The following is a 12,917-nucleotide window of genomic DNA, read 5'->3' as shown; positions in this document are numbered from 1 at the left end:
AACTGTTTGGAACCCTGTATTGGTCAAGTATTGATACAACATTCCTGCATAACAACCACAAATGAGGTATAAAAAAAAAGTAACATTTATTTCTTTTGCACCTCTGTGGTCAGCTGGAATGTGCTCCACATGTTTCTCACCCTCTTCCCGGGACCAAAGTGTCCTCCTGGGATCAGTGGCTTTGGCAGGCCATGTTCTTCCTGTGGTGCTGGCAGAAGCGGAGGACAGCAAGCCTAACTACACAGGCACATTTCAAGGTCCTTGCTTGCATAATATCTACAAAAATCTTATTGGTTGAAGGGGGTCATATGACTAAGCTCAAGGACAAGGGATGGAGAAATACCCTCCCACCTTTGTGTAAGAAACTGATTTATATGGTAAAGTGTGAGGATTGAGGAAGGGGTGAAGAATCAGGGTCAGTAATTCAATCTACTGTGGTCCACTTTCTTGGCCACATTTAGTCCTGTCACTCTTACAGAAAATACCCTTATCCCAAAGATCCTGAAAAGTCTCATTCAACCATAACATCAGGATGTCATGGTACACCTGAAATTAATACTGAAAATCAACTATTCTTCAGTAATAAATAAATATATTTTTAAGGAAGAAAAAAGATCTCATGATCTGTGTCAAATCTGGATTTGGCTCCTCTTGATTGAGGAACCTAAAACCTAAAAAAGAAAAAAAAGTATCTACCTCCCACCTCCCAAACACCTCCTCTACACACACACACACACACACACACACACACACACACACAGCATGCATTGGTGAAATAGGGACAGGATGACTTGCAGGTCACATTCTTGTTCAGAAGGAGGGGAGGAGGCTCAGAGACTTACTGATCCATGGCCATTGTGAAGTCCCTCTTGGCAAATGTTGGGCAAATACTCTGGGAGAGGGAATATCTCTTGATGAGGCCCAAGGTCTTGCTCCCTGGGGTTGATTCCCTAAGCCATGTTTTTCTATAGCTCTCTGGAAGCCCTTCCTTTTCCATTAGCCTTTTTTGGCCTTGTCTAAAGGAAGCACTGGAGAATATAGGTCTTTGGGCAGTTGATGAACTGTTGTTGCCTGCTTCCTGCCTGAAGGAAGTTAGGGACCCAGATGTCTTTTTACACTTTGAATGGTCTCAGTCTCTTTAGCCTAAGCGATCATTGTTTTGGCCACACACCTCCCTCAAACACTTTATGGGTTTTCTATGTATTGTATTCCACTTAACTTCCATGTTGCAAAAACTACACCATTAATTTTTAAGTTATGACAGTCTCTCTCTACTCAATTATGACTACTTTGGGTACATCAGGCTTCTATGGGGCCATGCTCTAAAACTTTCTGGAAGCCCTTTTGAGCAGCTGAGAACATCTACTAAATGGTACCTTATTATTTTCAAGTATTAATAAAAGATGTTGTAACCGTGCTCTTGATTGGATCTGGCCCATATGTTATATCTTAACTGGTCATGACCTTGGTTTGGTCTTTGTCCCCAGGCTGCATATTAATTTGAGACTGATTTACTGGCTGGAGAAGTGTTGATTGATTTATTTTCCAACTCAGCCAAGTTCTGGGCTCTCTGTATTCCCTCTAAACACTCAACACTCCCTATGTCTGTTATGAATTCCACTCTTTCTTGTAAGTCCTTTTCAAATCCAGCCCAGAGGCACCAGCTCTTGCTTTCAGCATTTACCTGGAAACCATCTTGCCCAAATCCATTGGTTCTCTTCAAATTACTATAGATGGACAGTTTTACCAAGTATTTGTTTCTTCATAGTGCAAGGTCACCTTTTTTCAAGCCTCCAGTAACAACTCACTGCGCACCACTTGGTCCCAGAGACAGTTCTACATATTTTCATTTTTATTGCTCATACACCCTACTCTTGGTACCAATTTCTGTATCTATCAACTATTATAACAATAATGCCATGGAACAAGCAAGCACATCTAATTTCAGCAGCACCCAATAATACACATTTGTTCTCATTCATGAGCTTTCCAGTCACCTAGTTTTGCTCTGCACATCCTATATCCTTCTCCTCCTGGGACGAAAGTGCATTCCTGGAATCAGTGCCCAAGCCATGCCATGTGCTTTCCACGGCGGTGGCAAAAGTATAAGAGGGCTAAGCCCACTGTACAAGCACATTTCAAGTCTCCTGTGAACATCTGGTTGGTCAAAGCAAGTCACGTGAGCCCAAAGCCAAGGTCCAGGGAAATACACTCGACCTTTTGTGGGAGAAACTGCAGTTATGTAGCAAAGGGCATGAACACAGGGAAGGGTTGAGGATTGAGGCCAAAAATTCAGTCACAGCTCGTTCAGCACCTCCCATATGAATGATCCAGCACTTCTGGCTTTAAATGTAGGGGATGGCTGGGGGGAGGGGGGAGGACTTCAATTATTCTCAATTTGGGGACTTAAGCCCAAACCAAGATACTCAGGAAAGTATGGGAGGACTTCCCTGGTGGCCCAGTGGCTAAGACTCTGCACTCCCTATGCAGAGGGCCTAGGTTCAATCCCTGGTCAGGGAACTAGATCCCGCCTGCCAAAACTAAAGATCTGGTGTTCTGCAACTAATATCTGGCACAGCCAAATTAATTAATTACTTTTAAATTAAAAAAAGAAAAAAAAAAAAAAGTATTGGTAGCAACATCTGATACCTGCCCAGACATATGTACACATATATACCTATTTGTGGACATATATAAGATTCTATACCCTTAGACCTCTATGAAAACATTTAAAAGCATATACACATTGGTGTTCTCACATGTATGCACACACATACACCTAATCTCTACATACAGTTGCACATGCTCTCACATATGTGTGTATGTCTTCTTCAAGGCTCATGCCACCTCCACACCAGTGAGGAAATTGTGCCCCTACCAGATTGGAGCCACCAAAAACATCTCCCCCCTCCCCGCCGCTCTGTTTCCCCACTCAGCCCTCCATCCAAGTCTCCATAGTGACCACTACATTCTTGCTTCTCTCTACGCTAACCTCTGACTCCCTCATGCTCAGCAGGTAAACTCACCTGTCTTGCAGGGAAAAGCAAAGTCACCAGATTTTCAGACCTCTGCCCAGAGCTGCAATTGGTCCCTTAGGTACCTTAGTGCTGGGTTAGGAAAGACACTTAACTGTCATCTGTTGCAAAATTATCATGTCACACAATTTTTATTAGGCTTAGATCCTGTACTGCCATCTGCCACAAACATGTCATAATAAATGTATAATTCAATTATGTCTATTTTGTGAATAGCACCCTCTCCTATATGTGGCATCCTTAATCTGTGTACAACCTGTACCACCGTACATGGCAGTCTTGCCGGCCACCACCTCCCTCATTACAGACACACCCTAATATGCACAGGCACCCCCTCCTGCAGCCACTGTCTCCCTGCAGGGGTCTCCTGCTCAGAAGGCTACCCCCTGTCCTCAGCATATGTCTCCAAGAAGTGAGCCCACCGAGGACTCTTCTGAGCCCCCAAGTTGCTAAGGGGCATGAAAGCCCTTTGTCACTGTCACGTGGGCACATATGCTCTCGGGCCATCAGCCGGTGAGTGGGAGATGTGGGGGGCAATTATTGAGACAGTGAGAGCCTGGCAGTGGCGGGCCCCTCCCCAGTGGCCATGGGCAAGGCATGAAGCTGCCCACCCACCCGCTGGGAACTGGCCAACTTCCCAGCTGCCAGCGCTGCCTCCACAGACACCCCCCCTTTCCCTCCCCCTTTCTGACCCAGATTCCACATTCCAGAAATAGCTCTGGCAGGTGACTGGCAGGCGGGGGTCAGCCCCTACTGGGATGGTGGGGGAAGCAGCAGATACATGTTTAGGTACCTACACATGCCCCTCCCCAGCCACAGGACCTGCCGGGAAGGCCCCTGGGTACCCCTCAGTCTGCCCCATCCTCCGTCCTCTTTCTGCACTTCTGAGAAAGAAAAGAACAGAGAACGCCCTCCCTCTCACTCCTCCCATCTCTGACTCTGCCCACCTCCTTTCCTCTCCTCCCCCCCACCCTCCCTCCATCCCTTTCTCCCAGCTTCCCCTCCCCACCATCATCTTAGCCTTCTGTCTGTCTCCCTCAGCCCTATTTCTCCCCACCACCCTCTCTCCTGTCTTCCTCTCCATTTCTGGCCTTTCTCCCTCCCCAGCCTGTCTCTCTCGCACTCCCTCTGAATCACAAGAGAGGCTGTGACATCACTCAGGAGCCGCGATGGTGGTGGGCTGCGGGGTGATGCCCACCACCTGCCCCTGCCCTGAGCCAGCTGCGTTCTCTGCACGGGCACGTGGGTACACGTGTGTACACACAGAGGTCCACACACCTGGGGTCACTCTCTGGTGGTGCTTGGGGCTCTAGGGTGAGCTGGGATAGGTTGCTGGCCTGGGAAACATCCTGGATCCTTTTGGATCTAGTTTCTGCTCTGCTAAGTCACTCTGGGTGGGTCCTGGCCCCTTCCTGTGCCCCAGATTCTCCGTCTATGTTTTGAGGCTTGGATTTGGAGACCACCAAACACCGCCTATCTGAGTCACAGAATGCTCTGTCCTCCTTTCTTTGTTCCCTCTCCCCTCCCCCGGAACTCCCCCAGTTTCTTCTCTGATTCATTCTCTTCTGCACAGACACAGGAAGGGAGGCTGACAAAATTCCAGTAAGCAGCCAACCTTCCAGGCAGCCTCGTCCCCCAAGCCCTCTCCCAGGCCTGACCCTCCACAGTCTCTGATTATCACACTACAGGCTCCTGTCAGGTTGGACACTCCAGTCTCCAGAGTGTCAGGGCAGAGAGGAACCTCAAAGACCATCATGTCCAGCGATGCAAATAGGCTTCAACTCACGTGTCATTCCTGATCCCTGGAGCTCAGGACTGAGAGTGAGTTAAGCAGAGAAGCGTGGCACCATTGATTAGTGATGTCTGCTTTGGCCAGGAGAGTTGCATTTATCTGACATTCCTGATTTAGCCCAGTTAATCATGCGCACACACACACACACACGTGTGTGCACACATACATATTGACGGATATTTTACAAAGAAACTGTAGTCTAGAAGAGGTGAGTATCAAGTCAGGGTAACCCAGTTAGTAGGTCAAGGAGCTCTTCCCCTGCCCCGGGTCAGCCTGACTTGAGTTCCCCACTATTCTGTGGGTGTTGAGGGGTGCTCATCCAAGGTTCTGGTAAAGAGCTGCAGTGTGGTCACAGGAGTTTAAAGAAGAATCATCTGGCAACATGGGCAGGATGGATTGGAGGCTGTGCAGTGGCCCAGGCAAGGCCCAGGGAGCTTGGGCAGGGAACATAGTCAGAGAATAATGCAAGTGTCCAGGAGACCTTCCTAGAGTGAGTGATGAGGAGCCAGAATTCCTGCCTCCTGAACAAGGGCCCTCTCCACAGAGGGCACTGGGCAGAATGGGGCCTTCCTCCCTCCTTGGACCTCCTTGGGCCTTCCTTCCTCCCAGCCTTGGACCAGGAAGTCCCTGGTTAACTGAGCCACTCTCCTAAGTCCCATTTTTAGGCAGACCTGTAGAACCTTCTCAGGGAAACAGTGATTGGGCTGGTGGGCAGGCTGGGAACCCCAGGTTTCTGAATGAGACAAAAATATCCCTCACTCCCTCAAGGGTAGAGAGGTCAGGCCAAAGGAGGAGAGACTAAGGTGCTTACATTGAACTGTGGAGGCCCTAGAGTGGTGATGAAGGACAGGAGCCTTGCCATGGGGCATCCCTTTCATTGACTAGATGTTTACTGATCCCCTACCATGAGCCAAGTGGTGGTGTAGGACCAGGAACACCTCAGTGAACAAAATGGAAACCCTGGCCTTCATAGAGAGTATGCTCTTGTTGGGTGCAGATGGGTGGGTTGGAGGCCAGACAAAGCAGTCGGTATAAATAACGCAAATAAGTATATGGGGTTTTAAAAAAATATTTCTTTCTTTTGGCTGTGTCAGGTTGCAGTCTTCATTGTGGCATGGTCTTTTTGTGGTTGTGGTGCAGGGCACATCGTGGGCTTAGTTGCCCTGGTATGTAGGATCTTAGCTCCCAACCAGGGATTGAACCCATATCCCCTGTGTTGGAAGGCAGATTCTTAACCCCTGGACAACCAGGGATGTCCCCTAAGTACATGGCTTATTGGAAAGCAGTGTAGGGCAAGGAGTACTGGGAGTGCCAGCAGGGAGAGGGGAGGGATATTGCAGCATAAATAGGGTACCAGGGTAGACCTCATTGAGAAACATGTTTGAGCAAACTCTTGAAGGAAGTGAGGGAGGAAGTAGTGGTGGGTACTCCAGGCTGGGAGAAGAGTGGTACAAATGCCCAGAGGCAGGAGGGCTCAGTAGCTGATGGAGGCCAAACAGGGCTGGGTGTGGTTGGGACACAGCAAGACAGGCAGGCTGTGCTTTGGGGCTTCCTGAATTTTCCTACGTAATCAATCTAAAGAATAAGTGAATGATATAGGTGTAGCCTAGTGACTGTGAGAAGGGCAGAGTAAGCTAGTATTTTTCAAAGTGCCTAGGGCAGTGCCTGGCATCAATATTAAAAGCAAACGGTTGCTTTTAATATTTTTGTTGTTGCTGTTTGGTCACTCAGCCATGTCTGACTCTTTTGTGCCCCTATGGTAGTAGCCCGCCAGGTTGCTCTGTCCATGGGATTTCCCAGACAAGAATCCTGGAGCAGGTTGCCATTTCTTTCTCCAGGGGATCTTCCCAACCCAGGGATCCAACCCGCATCTCCTGTGTTGCAGGCAGATTCTTTAGCACCAAGCCACCAGGGCAGCCCGCTGTTATCATTATAACTTTATGCAAAAATCACAACAGTGGTATTGGAAAGACTGTATCATCTTCAGTAAATTTTTCTCCATTTTACATTTGGAAAACAGAGGTGCAGAGAAAGGCAGGGGCTTGTCTAGGTCACTTAGCAAGGCAGGTCGGGGAGCAGAAACTGGATATGCAGATGGTAGACCTACTGTAGGTGCAGCCTAGAGGGATGAGGCCCGGAGCAAGGGCCCGGACTGTGAGTAGGGGGACTCACAGGGGCAAGGCGGGGACTCAATGAAGTGGGGAAGCTCCATGAGTTGTGAAGGGAGTGACTTAGGAATTTACACAGCTCCTACTGCACTTGGCCCTCCAAGGTATCCTGGATGTAATGGTTTTATTTTACTAAAGAGGAAACTAAGGTTCAGGAAGTTGAATGAACATCTTGTCCAAGGTCACAGAGCCCTCCTGAGGCTGAGCAGGGATTAGAACCCAACCTGCAAGACCCCAGATGAGCACAGCAAAACCAGGAGGGAGCGGTGGGGACACTAGAAACCCTTAGGACGTAGAGTCCATAGTATTGGGAGGCTAATTTGACCACACACAGGTGAGACGACCCGCTTGTGCGGAGCCTCTGCTTCCCCTGGGGAATATCCAGGTGTAGCCACGATAAACTGGTACAGACTCCCCGGCCCCTCGCTCGTCAGGGAGCATGCGTCTCGTTCCAGCTGGAACCGGTTTGGTGGGGGCGGCTGGAGGGGCGGAGTCCCGGGTGCTCAGGCACGCGCGTGCTGACGTGGGCGCGCGCTCCCTCGCAGGGTTGGGCGGCCTGGGCGTGGGCTGGACTGAGCGCCCCGCGCGCTTGCGCACCCGCCCTGCCGGGCGCGCGCGACGGGCCACGTGCCGAAAGGGCCGCGCGCGCCCCCGCCCGCCCCGGGAGTCCCGAGCGACGCGCGCGCGCGTCTGACGCGGGGGGCGGGGCGGGGCGGGGCCGGCGCGGGGCTTTAACCCAGAGGCCCCGCCCCTCGGGCGTACAAAACCGGAGCCTCGGGCCGGGCCGCGTGAGGGAGGAGGGTGAGTGCCCGCCGCTGGCCGCAGCTGCCGCCAGCCCGTCCGTCACTTCGTCGGTCTGTCCGGTCCACGTCGTCGCCGCCGCCGCCGCCTCAGCCCGGACGCCTGGGGCCCGCCCAGCGCCGCTCAGAGCAGCCGCGGCCCCGCGAGGAGACGGGCGCCGCCCCCGCCCGGCCCTGCCCCCGCCCTCCTCCCAGTCTGTCCGTCCGTCCGTCCTCCCTCCCGCTCGCGCTTCCGTCCTTCTGTCCAGCCACCGACCCTGGGGCCCATCTCCCCGCTCCGCCCGCTTTGTCTCTCCCTGGCTCGCTGTCTCTTTGTCTCTGCCCTCGCGCTGCCTCCCAGCCCCTCCCTCGCTCCCCGATCTCGGGTCCCCCTCAAAGCGCTCTTCTCATCCCTCAAAGTCTCCCTCTCGGAGCGCCCCTGTTCTTCGGGACTCCCTCTCTGAGCGCCCTCTCATCTTGTGGGGAGGGGGCTTTCTTTCAGAACACCTTTCATACTCCCCGCACATCCCTTGGGGATCCTCCCATCTGTCCCCCACACCCCGGGGGTCTTGCCTCCTCTTAGCCCTCCTTTCTGCAGGCTTTTGCCTCTTTTGGTGTCTCCCCTGTACGCTGGGACCTCTGATCCCTTGGGGTCTCTCCTTGGGAACCCCGAAGCTCCCCAGCTCCCTGACTTCCGTACCCCCTCCCTGCCTTTCCTTGGTTTGTGCCCCAGTCGTTGTTCTCTGTCAGGACTCCGCGCCCCCCAGCCCCCTGGGTCGGGGTCCCCTGCTTTGCTCTCCCTGTCTCTCCCTGTCCTCACATCTGTCTTGCTGGTGTCACCGCTCGATGTCTCTTGCGCTGCAGACCCCTTTTTGAGGCTTCTCCTCTGCCGGGGTCTCTTGCCCCCCCCCACCCACCCCCCACCGCGCTTTCTCTGCCCCGTCTCCCTGTCTCCCCTTCTCTCCGCTCCTGTGTCTCTCCCTCTCCCCTTTTCTGTCTTTGCCGGTCTCTGGGTCTCTGACCCCCATCCGGCCCTCATGGCTTTGTGTCTGGAGCTCTTGAAGCAATGTGAGTGGTGGGGTGTCCGGGTCGGGCCGGAGTCCGCCCGCAGGCTGGCCGCGGCCGAGGCTCCATGGGGTTGGCGCTGGGGCAAGGGCTGGCGCTGGGGACTCCCCACCAAGAGGGCAAGGGGAGAGGGGCCGGGCTGTCTGGCAGAGGTGGGAGTGGGGGCCCTTCCTGCTCTGAGGCTTCTGCTTTAGTTGCTTGTGTGTGTGTGGACCGTGCCACGGGCTGGGCATCCCTGCCCGCTCGGCCATGCATGGCCTGGCATTTTGGAATCGCTTGTGGGAAGGCCTGGGCTATTTTGGAGCCAGCAGGATGTGATATCACTTGGGCGTTTATTTAGACCCGACTGGGGGTGGGGGCTGCGTTCTTGCCAACTTGAGTAATCAAATTTTGCAGGGGGGTGCGGCCTCCTAGGCAGCCGGGCTGTGAGGTTTGGGGCCAGAACTTGTAAGCCACCAGACTGGGCAGGTGAACCAGGGTTTATGTTGCCTTGGTCTTGCCGAGACCGTAGGTCAGGGTGAGGGGAGAAAGGAGTTGTTCTTCACCTGACCACCCTTGAGGTTTGGGCGTGGTGGTCTAAGACCTCTGGGGCCATGGGTCTGCCAGCCTCAAACCTTGTGACCTTGAATGAGACCCTCAACCTTTCCCAGCCTCAGTTTCTCCATCTGTAAAAAGGGAATAGTTGTGTCAATCTCACAGGGTTGTCATGAAGATCAAATGAAATATCTGTAAAGACACTGTGGGAACTGCCAGCCTAGCTCTAACCTGAGCCCCACAGAGGGGAAGCAGCTAGTTCATGGGCACACAGGCTAGTTCATGGCAGAGTTGGGACGGGGATCTGGGCCTGGGACGCCCTGGTCCAGAGTTCTTCACCCCAAAGTCCATTGCCACCTATTATTCAGAAATACACCTGCCCTGCCAATAGGCCAGGGAACCAGCTGTCCCCGTTTATGCCCCGATTCCCAGTTGTTGTTTTTCAGTTTGTAAAGGTAGGTGGTGTGCCCAGTGGGATGTCTGTGTTGGGAGGCTGTCGGATTTTCCGTGTTCCATCCCATTGTTGTTTAAGGGTGGTCCTGCTTGTCCAGTGGCACTTGGGAATAAAGTCAGTCAGTTTGTGGTTGTGAGCCCCACCTGCTTTGCCGGCTTCCAGTAGAGCAGGGGAACAAAGGCCCTGGCTGAGAGATGCTTCGCAGACAGCTGGGGTCCGCTGTCAGGGAGCCTCAGACATCCTAGAACTTTGGAGCAGGAGATCAGATCAGCTATGATAGCTCCCTTGTCTTACAAACAAGGTCCAGAGAGCACAGAGGGTTCAGCCAGGACTCCTGCATCCTCTTCTGTAGCACTGCCAGACCGGTCACAGTCAGGCGGGTGTCACCTGCTTACTGGTGTATAATGACAATTTCCAACATCCATTGACCTTTTATTGTGGGCCCCGAGCTTGACATGTTACACAGATTTCTTGCAGTGGGGAGGAGAAAGGGCTTGGTTTCTGGTCTAGAAGTGGGAGGATCAGGGTGTGGTCCCCACATCGCACCGTCTCAGGGAGGCTGCTTTTCCCTGGGCTTCAGCTTCCGTATCTGCAACATGGGAATGATCTTCCTTGTCCTCAGACTGATTCTGAAATCATGGATCCCTAAAGAAATTCTGGGTGGCAGACTGCCAAGGTTCTATTCTAGGCTCTGATGCTAAGATGCTGTGTGACTTCAGACAAGTGTCTTCCTCTATCTGTATTTTTCCTTCAAAAAAATGAGGAAGTTGGGTGTTGTGGTCTTGGAGGTACTTTCAGCTCTGACATTTGAGGATTTTTTTTTTAAACACCTGTGGTTTTTTTTATTTTTTTAATTATGAATGACATTTGAGGATATTGAGGTAACTGAAGGGCCACCTGTTTGTACCTACATCTCATCTTACCTGTAAAAGTGCGTGTGATCACAAAATAACAGAATGTGTTGAGCGCTGCCAGGTGTGTGCTGATGATACACTGTGGGCTTTCATCAGAGAGAGACCTTGCCTGGGCAAAGAGATCAGAGACACTTCCAGAAGGAGGCAGTGCTTGAGCTGGGCCCCTGTACCCAACACGTTCTGCCTCTTACAGGAACTGTTCCAAACGAAAGAAAGAGTGTGGGGTTTTGAGTCAAAAATGCCTGGTTTTAATTGTTCTCCACTCACTGCGGGTGTAATCTTGGTCTAGTTACTCTCTTTCAACTTCGGCTTCTTCATCTGGACTCAAGATAATCATATTTACACTGCAGGGTCATGGTGAGGATTAAGTGAGCTTCTATATTTAAAAATACCTAGTACACAGTAGGTGACTTCTCAGGTAGCCCAGTGGTAAAGAACCCGCCTGCCAGTGCAGGAGATATGGGTTCAATTCCTGGATCAGGAAGATCCCCCTGGAGAAGGAAAGGGAACCCACTACAGTCTTATTGCCTGGAAAATCCCATGAACAGAGGAGCCTGGTGGGCTGCAGTCTATGGGATCACGATGAGTCCTTCACGATTTAGCAACTGTGCACGTGCGCAATACACAGTAGGCATTTAATAAATGGGAGCCTTCACCTCCAAGTAATATCTGGATCCCTTTTTCCTTTGTGGGAACAAGACAGAGGCCCAGCCTCTCCCACTACCCCCCTGTGGCTGGGGTTCAGGTAACCAGGAAAGCACCTTCTGGCTGTTCTGATGTATAATAGCAGTAATCCTCTAATCTCTCCCTCGCTGTGTGAGACCTTGTATAATCTGCCAGGCTCTTTCCTTGCTCATTGTTCCCCACAACAGTCCTGGGAGGAAGTCAGAAGCCAGTGGAGTTCTCCCTGTTTCACAGGTGAATGAAGCATAGGGGGCCCAGGGAGGGCCTTGTGCCCAGGCCTCTTGACTTTTCTTCCCCTGCAACCACAGTGTTGCTCCACATTTACTGCTGCCTGGTAGCCTACCCCTCGGCCACCTTCTCTCCATCTGGCATTTGTTCTGCCAGGAGGGTTTGCTTGACATTTCCCCAGCCTCTGAGCTCATCTCAGATTTAAAGAGACTAGCTTGAGTTCGGGTGGGGACTGAGTCACCACCTTCCTCCACTTTCTTACCCTGAGCTGCAGCCACACATGTCCAGAGGGCCACCACCGTAGACCTGCTGGTCATAGACCCTGCATACAACAGGCGTTCCTCCCAGAAATTCAGGTGGCGCTCTCTGGGCTCTCCGGGGAGGGCAGGCTGCAGGGAGGCTCCATATGTATTTCTTCACGCCTAGGGGTTCTGGAAGCACAAGCCACACTGAGTTGTTGCCTGGCCTCTCCTGCTTCTAGCCCTTGTGTGCTCTACCCTCCCCCGTGGTACCTCGCTTCCCTTGGAGGCCACATAGTCACATGCCTCCTCTTCCAAGAAGTCTGTGATTGCTGCCTCTGGCTGGAGTCAGATTGTGAATTTAGTCTGCACTCGATGAAAGTGTGACCTTGAAGATCACCTCTCTCTGCCTCCGTTTCCTCATAAAATTTAGGCTCCACATCTTGACACAGTTCAGGCTTCTGAGCCTATCCCCAAAGGGTCTCAGTTGACAGGTCTGGGGGCAGGAATGAGCTTTTTAAACCAGCCCCCTGGAGGAGGCTGATGCTGAGGGCTTATGGATTGCACTCGGGGAAAAACTGAACTGAGCGATTCCTGGCCTGGGATCACAGTTTGGCTTGTCCCTGCTGTGTGACCTTGGACTGATCGACTTTCTGCACCTCACTTTTCTTCTGGGTCAGAAAGGGATGGAAATGCATTTCTCCCACATTGCTCTGAGAACGTGAACTGGTATCAGAAAGGTCCTGCAAGACATGGAAGCGTGTCTGCCACACTGGGTGTTGGGGACTGTGCTAGGCGGTTTCTGGCATTATCGCGCTGCATTATTGCAACAGTCCTGTGATACGGGTCTCAATATGATCCCGAACTGACAGGTGGGGAGACTGGTGCCTCATCGTGCTCTTTGTTTCAGGCAGGATTGGTTGTTTCCAGAAAGAGGTTACCAACTTCCCCTGCTCAGTCCCTGCAGTAGACGCCGTCAGCCCTGGCCAGGGTAGGGGCTATGAAATTGAACAGCTGGGCAGGAG

The 12,917-nt window shown here is 52.2% G+C and overlaps 1 protein-coding gene across 15 annotated transcripts in view; it reads left to right on the top strand.

Moving 5' to 3' along the window:
• Nucleotides 1-12,917, top strand: part of DLGAP4 (DLG associated protein 4) — a 143,233-nt gene that overhangs the window by 68,502 nt on the left and 61,814 nt on the right. For 5 of the 15 annotated variants that reach the window (XM_086331959.1, XM_086331964.1, XM_086331966.1 and 2 more), the window contains exon 1: nt 7,754-8,842. The exons of 7 other annotated variants lie outside the window; for them this stretch is intronic. In XM_086331959.1, the coding sequence (XP_086188085.1) occupies nt 8,812-8,842 (31 nt within the window). In that variant the 5' untranslated portion in view covers nt 7,754-8,811. Of the gene's footprint in view, nt 1-7,753; nt 8,843-12,917 lie in introns of those variants that run through there. 3 more of the 15 variants (XM_086331965.1, XM_086331968.1, XM_086331962.1) reach the window with 1 other exon arrangement.

This window comes from Bos grunniens, chromosome 13, assembly GCF_055505025.1.
Source record: "Bos grunniens cultivar Pamir isolate PY7600 chromosome 13, Bosgru_T2T1.0, whole genome shotgun sequence".
NCBI classification, from domain to species: domain Eukaryota; kingdom Metazoa; phylum Chordata; class Mammalia; order Artiodactyla; family Bovidae; genus Bos; species Bos grunniens.
Note: the sequence above shows the minus strand (reverse complement) of the source record. Positions and strands in the feature narration are given on the sequence as shown.